Genomic DNA, 9,678 nt, shown 5'->3' with positions numbered 1-9,678 from the left:
TAGTTATTACCGGAGATTCATCGAGGGTTTCTCACAGATAGCCGGACCTTTGCATGATGTGGTGAACGTATGCCTAAGAGAGACAAGCCACGTCAAGGCAGTTCAGCTGTATAAGAGTGTTTGGACTTCTCAGTGTCAAACAGCATTTGAACATCTTAAAGACAGACTTACCAGTGCACCCACACTCGGTTATGCTGATTTCACACTTCCCTTTGTGATTGAGACTGATGCAAGCAACCAGGGGTTGGGAGCGGTCTTGTATCAGCATCAAAATGGTAAGAAGACTGTGGTTGCTTATGCCAGTAGAAGGTTGAGAGGGGCTGAGAGAAATGATAAAAATTACAGCAGCATGAAGCTGGAACTGTTAGCGCTGAAGTGGGCGGTCACAGAAAAGTTCCGAAGTTATCTGCTGGGGTCCAAATTCACTGTCATAACGGACAACAACCCCCTCTGCCACCTCGGGACTGCCAAATTGGGAGCCATTGAACAACGCTGGGCTGCTCAGCTCGCTGTGTTTGATTTTGAAGTCAAGTACCGTCCTGGACGGTGTAACACTGCTGCTGATGCTCTTTCGAGGAGACCAGGATCTGAGGAACCGGACTCTGCAAGCGAAGACGCCGAGTATGATGGCTGTGTGGCGATCTGTAACTTGCTCAGGACAGGAACAGCTCTGGGACCAGACCTGTTAGCAGCAGGAGTTGAGTGCCGCAAAGTTAGGCAGTTACTTGCAACCTCTGCAGGAGAGGAGGATATCGAGTGTGAGAATACCCCCACTCTGCCTGGGTATTCAAAGTCGGAACTTTGTCAGTTCCAGGAGTCTGACCCAACACTCAGTGTGTTTAGGAAGTTCTGGAGCAGGAAAAAGAAACCTACCAAGCAAGAGAGGATAGGCTTGCCCAGAGCCGTGCGATCCCTGTTGAAGCATTGGCCAAAGATAAGTGAAAAGGATGGTCTGTTATACCGTGTGATCAATGATGTCCACACTGGAGAATGTCATCAGTTGTTGTTACCTACCTGTTTGACAGATCAAGTCTTGAAGAATGTTCACGATAAGATGGGTCATCAGGGTATAGAGCGGACCTTAGGCCTGTTGAGACAGAGATGTTTCTGGGGAGGAATGTATGAGGATGTGGAACGGTGGGTAAAGCGATGTCAGCGATGCGTGTTGGCGAAGATGCCGCAACCAAAAGTTAAGGCACCTTGGGCTTCATTCTTGGCCACACGGCCGTTGGAGGTTGTAGCAGTAGACTTTACAATTCTCGAACCGGCGACGGATGGGCGAGAAAATGTTCTCGTAGTGACGGATGTGTTCACAAAGTTCAGTCAAGCATTTCCCACCCGTGATCAAAAGGCGGAGACCACTGCCAAGATCCTCCTCAGAGAATGGTTCCTGAAATATGGAGTGCCACAACGCTTGCACTCTGATCAGGGCCGGAATTTTGAAAGTGCTGTGATTGCGGAGCTCTGCAAGTTGTATGGAGTCAAGAAAACGCGCACGACACCGCATCACCCCCAGGGCAATCCTCAATGCGAGAGGTTCAACAGAACTCTTCATGACCTTTTGAAGTCCCTCCCACCCGAAAGGAAGCGCAGGTGGCCTGAACACTTATCAGAGCTCGTCTACGCATACAATGTGACGCCACACTCATCCACAGGGTACTCGCCGTACTATCTGTTGTTTGGGATCCAGCCGCATCTGCCAGTTGATGCTCTGTTGGGCCAGGAGCCTGTAACCGATGACAAACCTGACTGGCTAAAAGTACACCAGGAACGCCTCCGAGATGCCCATGTTCGAGCAAAGGAATATGCAGAAAGGAAGGCTGTGGAGAGAGCAGAGCGGCATGAGGAGAAGGTATTTTGCCCTGCTGTAGGGATTGGACAACATGTGTACCTACGACACCGACCGCTAGGAAGAAACAAGATCCAGGACGCGTGGTCTTCAACAATGTACAAGGTGTTAGAGGTTCAAGGGACGACCTACACCGTGGAGCTCGTTGAAGGAGGTACAGTGAAGAGGGTGCACAGATCCAACCTCAGACCCTGCAATAATCCAGCCCCAGTACCCATGCCAAGGCGTCGGCACACTTCTGTGGAGGAGGTACCTACCCCAGATTCTGAGTCAGAGATTACCTCATTGGAGGCTGAGTGTGTTCTAGTGGAGGAAGTTCCGTGTCTTAAGGAGAAACTGACAGTAGCACCAGCATCTGAGCGTCAAAGACAGCCGGTTCCTGGGCACAGAGACCGTTTCAAGGATCAGACAGAGGAATCTGATAGGAGGGGTCATTGCTCGGAACTGGAGCGCAGTGAGACCCCTGACGAAACCCTGGGAGTGACGCCAGTATCTCTGGAACCAGAAACAGAAAGTGTCCACTTACCTGCTGAGAATCCAGCGATGAGACCAGTGCCTGCACCTAGAAAGGAAAGAAAAGGGTGTGATAAGCTGGAAGTGCCTTGTCCTGCTGTGCGTAGAACACAAAGGACAACTGCAGGAATGCATAGTAACCCGAACCGATTGCCCAAGTCGACGTGTAATGCAGTGTCTTTTAGTCCTGATGTGCTCTCCCAGGTGCTAGCTGGAATGGTCCTCTATACCACAGGACAGCTTCAAGGAGGGCAAGACGATTAGGGTTGGTAGTCACCGGGGACGTTGACTATCAGCAGGGGAGAGTGTAACCAGGTCAAAAGTTACTAAAGTCAATCACTGGACTGGTTAGCAAAGCCTGGGTTAAGTGAACTGCACCTATAAAATGTTTTAGTGCATTTCTCATCCATGGATGGAATGTTACACTGGCCCTTTAAGAAACGTCACTGTCTGGAAGTGTCGCGAGAGTGGTCTGTGAGCAGCGCGTTTTTTCCAACGTGGTTTGGATGATGCTCATGTGGACGCTGTGTCGAATCAAGGCAAGAAAAAGTCGACGATATAACAAAAATAGTGAGAAATATGCACTTTTAGTAGTTTGTGAAGTCCTCCTCAGTGTTTGCTTGGCCGGATGGCTGTGTATGGGGTCGATTGGTGGTAATTGGTGGTGATTTCTGTCGAGACACATCTCTGTGTGGGGAGATCCCAACAACACAATTCTCTAGAAGCAGGGGAGAAGAGTGCTCTGTGTAGACCCTCAGTGTGTTTCTGGCGTGAGCGTGAAACACCAGAAGGGAAAAAATCGAGTGTGTTATTCACTGTGAAAACGTTTACAGGTTATTGAGTGGTGATGAAAAAATGAGAGGCTGCTACTGTTGTCTATGTTAGCTAGCCTAGTTTTTGTGATTGATAAGTTTAATGTTGTGACTGAGAACAAGAAAGATAGAGAGACCCATTTTGATGTGAAAAGCAAACTTTATTGTTTTCAACCACTTTACACAAACCTTTCTACTCTAACTTCCTGAAATTTTGCTTAATTAATGCTGTGCTGTTTCAAGTGCAGTCTGGAATAAAGTACCCCTTTATATACTTTTCATCCTGTGTCTGGTGTTGACACTATCTCTCATACCGGGCTACATAAAGTTTTCCCAGAAAACCTTGTGGAACACAGGTGATGATTGAAGTATCCTCAACATATGGAAAATAGGATAAAAACTAACAAACTGGTCTTAGAGCATCCTTGAATTCTCTTGATTGTGAACGTCAAACAGTTTAGAAAGTCAAAGGTTTATTTCTATCATGGTTCTGAGGATGCCCCCAGCTTCAGGGCAGGATCACAGAAGTGATTGAACAGCCCAATTATGTTTGACTGCTTCTCAGTGCTGCTCCTGCCTTTGGGATCCAATGACCACAACAATCACATCCATCACAGATCTCAAACAACCTCTGGACTGGGCATAACCTGAAGACATTCTGTTAAGGTCAGACCGCTCAGCCATTTGTTTGCATGTGTGTGTGTGATTAGAGTCAAGTGAATGGCCAAATCTTAGAATGTCTCATATTTTGTGTATCTACCTCTGTAATTAATTTTTAATGGAATACTATTTACACAGAAATTCATCACAAATAATACAACGAGAAAAGATGTATTACTGCTTTTAATGATCTGACTAACACAATTTGAGTCACAATAACAACATAATTCCATTTTTATTCACTTATTTGCAAAACAAACTCATTAAATTTTAGTGGACTATAATGGATTGGCAGAAATCCATTATCAAACATCACAAGCTTTATAAACATTTAAAGTGTGATAAGAAAAGCTTTTTGAACAATTTATTATTCAGAATTATTCCCCCATTAAATGAATAAAACATAACAATCAGAATTTCAGTCTTAATTAAGAAAAGAATAATGTGACACGTCAACACCAACACATAATACTATTCAATTCCAGTATTAACTGCAATACTAACATATTTATTTTTTACACCACAAGTTAACATCAACTGTGGGATGTACATAATATTGATTTATTCAACATCAATTCAGATGGGTTTTGAATTCATTTATGTGATTTATGAAACTATGAGCATTGAGGTACACTCTAAAGGCATGTTAACTGTGAATCTGATTACTACTGATTGAAAACACTGTAAAGTCAGTTTAGCTCCATAAAATAAGTTATAGTGTAGCCTTACTTCAGGCTTACATAGGAAAGGTATTGATATGAAGGTAACAACAAGAAAATTACAATAAAAAAAGTAATAGCAACAATGATGCAGATCATCCAAACAAAATGAGCTCTCTCTTACCCCAGAGAGCCATCAAGCAAACATTTTAACCTCTCTTACTGCGTTGGTCTTGTTTTCTTTATAGCCTCAGCAGGTGGTCTCTCCTACCATTCACTCTCTCATTTTTTTTTCTTTTTATGTTGCTTGTTGTACCCTTATAGCCCTGGCCATCATACACACGTTACACACTCTTTTTCCATTCAGTATACTTCAACACACCGGTCTACAACTCCGTTCAAGTGCTCAGCTCCCTCCCTGCTGTGAATATCCACCATGTTCTCTAGAGTTCACTCATGATGTTTCATGTGGATGGATTTCATATATACATCAAAAATCCAGTTATATCAGGAGCCTAACAAAAGCTTTATTTTACAACCCGAATTCTGGAAATGTAGGGACGTTTTTCTAAATTTGAATGAAATGAAAACCACAAGACATTCAAATCACATGAGCCAATATATTTTTTCATAATAGAACATAGAGAACATAACAAATGTTTAAACACACAAATTTTACACTTTTATCCACTATATGAGCTCATTTCAAATTTGATGCCTGCTACAGGTCTCAAAAAAGTTGGCACGGGGGCAACAAAGGGCTGAAAAGGCAACAATTTTTGAGAAATTTAGCTGGGAGAGCATCTAGCAACTAATTAAGTTAATTTACATCAGGTCTGTAACATGATTAGCTATAAAACAGATGTCTTAGAGAGGCAAAGTCTCTCAGAAGTATAGATTGGGCAGAGGCTTTCCAATCTGTGAAAGAGTGCGTAAAAAGATTGTGGAATACTTGAAAAACAACGTTCCTCAACGTCAAATTGCAAAGGTTTTGCCCCCTCAGAAAGAATTTGTGCCCCCTCAGTTTTCTTAACGAACTTATTTATTTAAACCGTTAATGGATAATTAATTGGAGGAGCATCGGCACACCGTCTGCAGAGTGCATAAAGTTGTGTTCGATTTGAGCAGATCAATCAGCATCGGAATTGAAGCAGTATAGCCTATCAAAGTAGGCTACAGAAAGAGCGATTCGTGAGCAGTCGCGGGTTACGGTCATCGCAGTTTCTCCAGCGCAGCAGGCTGCACGAGCTCTGATGATGACAGCTAATTCACGATTTACCAGACTCACTCACTGTATTTCATCCTGTGCTTTAATAGGGTTACAAACTCTTTTCATGTTACATTAATGCTATAGCGTATTGTGTCATGTTTATCAAAATAAAACCGATAAAAAAGTGAATTTACACACCAAAAATTGTTCTACATTGTTCCAGGGCAAGCGTCAAGAGACGGGCATTCGTTGGCCGTGCCCCCCAAGTCACTGCCTCTTTCCATCCTCTCCCCTCCTTGCTGAACATATTTGAAAGTGAAAGTGAAATTGGAAACAAACAGCACGCATACGATAGCCATTGCACACTATCGCGAGTGTCAGCAACTGCACGCATTCACAGATTGCATCCCCCCCCCCCCCCGACTGAGCGCCCTGTCTACAGTGCATAACATCATCAAAACACTGCATCACTCATTGGCATGATTCTGTCAATGACATTACTAAATGGGCCCAGGAATACTTCCAAAAACCACTGGCAGTTCAGTTCAACAGCCAGCATCTCTGGTGGTATAGGAGTGCATAAGTGCATACAATATGGGCAGCTTGCATATTTTGTAAGGCACTATGAATGCTGAAAGGTATATAAAAGTTTTAGAGCAACATATGCTCCCCTCCAGATGACGTGTATTTCAGCAGGACAATGCAAACGCACATACTGCAGCTATTACAACAGCATGGCTTTGTAGTCGAAGAGTCTTTGGCCTGCCTGCAGTCCACATCTTTCACCTATAGAGAACATTTGGCACATCAAAGACGACCACGAACTCTTCAGCAGCTGAAAACCTATATCAGGCAAGAATGGGACCAAATTCCAACAACAAAACTCCAGAAACTCATAACCTCAATGCCCAGACGTCTTCAAACTGTTTTGAAAAGAAGAGGGGATGCTACACCATGGTAAACACGCCTCCTTCCCAATTATTTTGAGACCTGTAGCAGGCATCAAATTTGAAATGAGCTAATTTTGTGCATAAAATTGTAAAATTTCTCAGTTTAAACATTTGTTATGTTATCTATGTTCTATTGTGAATAAAATATTGGCTCATGTGATTTGAAAGTCTTTTACTTTTCAGTTTATTCAAATTTTAAAAAGTCCCAACATTTCCAGAATTCAGGTTGTACGTGGAACTGGTCGAATCGGGGGCCGGCCATGTGGCAATCACATGACCAGATGAATATTACTTACTTTATCTTGATAACTACTTTGTTTTAGAATACTTTCACTTGTGGATTAAATTAATTGTGACCGGTCAGTGGCATCAGTAACTGAAAATTGCTACAAGCAAAATACATCCACACCACCAGGTGTCAGGTGGACTACAAGTCCAGGACAATTATAGGAACATTGAACAAACTTTCTACCCTTTTTTGATTTAATGGAAAATCACTGTACTGCACCATGAACTAGAGAGCTTCCTCACCTCTAAGGCACAAAAAAGCAGCAGTCTCGAACTTCACATTTTCTTGGCTTTCTTTAGTATTATCACATTCCATTATCCATTATTATCATCTATTATTATCATTGTCACCGACCCTCTATCTACTATTCTAGTCCATTCATCTCTCTCTAAATGGTTCCATTTTACTTATGTTTGATATAAAGCTCATCTCAACACTGTCCACAAGTCTTTGAACAGAGTTTAAGAGGTGTGCCGCTTTTCCACTTTTCTTCAGCCACACATATTCTCAGCCAAGGCTCACTGGAAAACCATGCCTGTGGCGACATTTATGCAAAACGATAAGTTGCCCCTTAACACCTTTTGTGGCATGTTCAAAGTGAAATGTCCACAGAGTAATGCTAAAACTGCATAAAATTTCCCCCTAAACAGATGAACCTGAATTTGGCAAGCAATGGAAATAAAATGTTCTGGTGAGTGGTGCTAAAGGTTAGTGCTGTATTACGGTTGAAAATAATATACCACTTATAGTGGTTTACTATATACCAATTATAAAATTATTTTTCTTGGTTTACCCAAAAATTTAAATTGTAGAGGCACGTTTTTCCACTGAGCCTGTTGAACATTCTGTCATTGCAATCTGAAGACTCTCTCCTCTCTGCAAATTGCAGAACAAGGCAGTGCTCAAATGAAGCTACTTTAGAATGAGAGAATCATTTATTTTTCGTCATCCTGCATTCTTTTACAGTTTGCACACTAGAGCGTTGCCTTTTTGCGCACAGACTGTTGCTAAGGCGACGGAATGACGACAGTGTCTCGGTGTGTTGTGAGCAAGAATCACTTATTTGACAATGTAGCAGCCTCCGCTTTGAAAGCCCCTGTTGTGCACCAGTGAATTAAATAAAATTCATAATGGTGTATGTCCTTGTGTTCACAGTTATTCCAGTGTTGGTAAATTATATAAACTGGATAGAAATACTGTGTATACAACAGTGAATGATGGCAGTCTGTTCCCTTCATAATACTTTTTTTATCTTTTCACTCTTTTAGCTGCACAACAAAGATATACATTTTATACTTTGAATGAAAAACAATGAATATCTGGATATACATTAGTTTTTTTCTATTTACACAGTCTCAGCACATTGTTCTTTGTTTTTTTTTGTGTATTTTGTGCTACATTTCTTCCCATAAACATTGTACGAGTCTCTTTTGCCAGTTCTGCAACGTTTAAAAGCTCCATATGGCGATTTAGTAGCATGGACATAATACATTCTTGTAATAATAACTCAATATGAAAACATTCTTCGCTTCAGCGGTCTCTCCTTGGCTGAGCGAAATACAGGAATGAAATGGCTGAATCTTGACAGCACTCAGTAAATGGTTTCTTTGATGACATTGGTGGAGAAGGTCTGGTTGCTGCAGATGCTGATAGAATGTCTGGTGAGAATGCGCTTCTGTTTCTTATGGCGGCATGGCAGGATTAGGTAGCGAAGCGTGGAAAAAAAAATTTGCCGGTAATTGGCCGAGACAAGGTTGTAGAGGATGGGGTTGATGGCCGAGCTGACATAAAAGAGCACATTGGTGACCATGTAGAAGTAGTGGTAGAAATCAAAGAGAGCACTGTGGAAGAGAAAAAAATACAGTTTGTTGGTGCAGCATGCATATAAACTATTTGGTAGCTGTTTTAATCTGTGAATAAAATACTTTTTTTTTTAAGTCTGAAAGCTTCAGTCCCCAATTTATAGCAACTACATGAGGGTTGCCATTATGAAGGTGAGTGAATGTTCATGTCTTTCATTTATGTAGTTTAATTAAGCTTTCACTTCTCTCTCCAATATTGCACTACATGTTGCAGATAAATAGCTTTTATTAAACTGGAAACATTTTCTGCTAATGGCTGTAGATTACTCATGGTAAATTCATATGTACAGTACTTTATCTTTCCCCTAAAACATGCTTTTACTCTCTGTATCAGTTTCCCTACAACATTCAGAAATCCATATCTATTATAATACATTTTTAAGGAAATTAATGTTTTTATTCAGCAAGGATGCAAAACATTGATCAAAAGTTACAGTAAAAACATTTACAATGTGAGAAAAGATTTCTATTTCCAATATATGTTGTTCTTTAGAACTTCCTATTCATCAAACAATCCTGAAAAAATGTACCACACTTTCCATAAAATATTAACACAACTATTAATAGCACAACATAGAAAATAATAAAAAATGTACCTTGAGTAGCATTTACAATGATTTCTGAAGGATCATGTGACATTGAAGACTGGAGTAATGGCTGCTGAAAATATAGTTGTTATTTCTTTTCCAACAATAATCTTTCAATTGTAAAAATATTTATCAATATTACTGTCTTTACTGTATTTTGATCAAATAAAGCTTCCTTTGTGAGCATATGACTTTTTTCCAAAAAACCTTTTCAAAAATCTTATTAATTTTAACCCCATATTTTTGTAGTATATTCACATAAAATGTTTATGTAAATGCTATATGGC

The 9,678-nt window shown here is 41.0% G+C and overlaps 1 protein-coding gene across 2 annotated transcripts in view; it reads right to left on the bottom strand.

The window, feature by feature from the left end:
- Positions 1-4,793: 4,793 nt before the first annotated feature.
- LOC306860748 (neurotensin receptor type 1-like) overlaps positions 4,794-9,678 on the bottom strand; it is a 35,301-nt gene continuing 30,416 nt past the window's right edge. The window contains exon 4 of one of the 2 annotated variants that reach the window (XM_079402623.1): positions 4,794-8,783. In XM_079402623.1, coding sequence (XP_079258749.1) covers positions 8,534-8,783 — 250 coding nt within the window. In that variant the 3' untranslated portion in view covers positions 4,794-8,533. The remainder of the gene's footprint in view (positions 8,784-9,678) is intronic. The other variant, XM_079402624.1, reaches the window with a different exon arrangement.

Source organism: Barbus barbus (assembly GCF_936440315.1).
Source record: "Barbus barbus genome assembly, chromosome: 41".
NCBI lineage: Eukaryota > Metazoa > Chordata > Actinopteri > Cypriniformes > Cyprinidae > Barbus > Barbus barbus.
The sequence above is the reverse complement of the archived record's forward strand: the minus strand, read 5'-3'. Positions and strand labels throughout refer to the sequence as shown.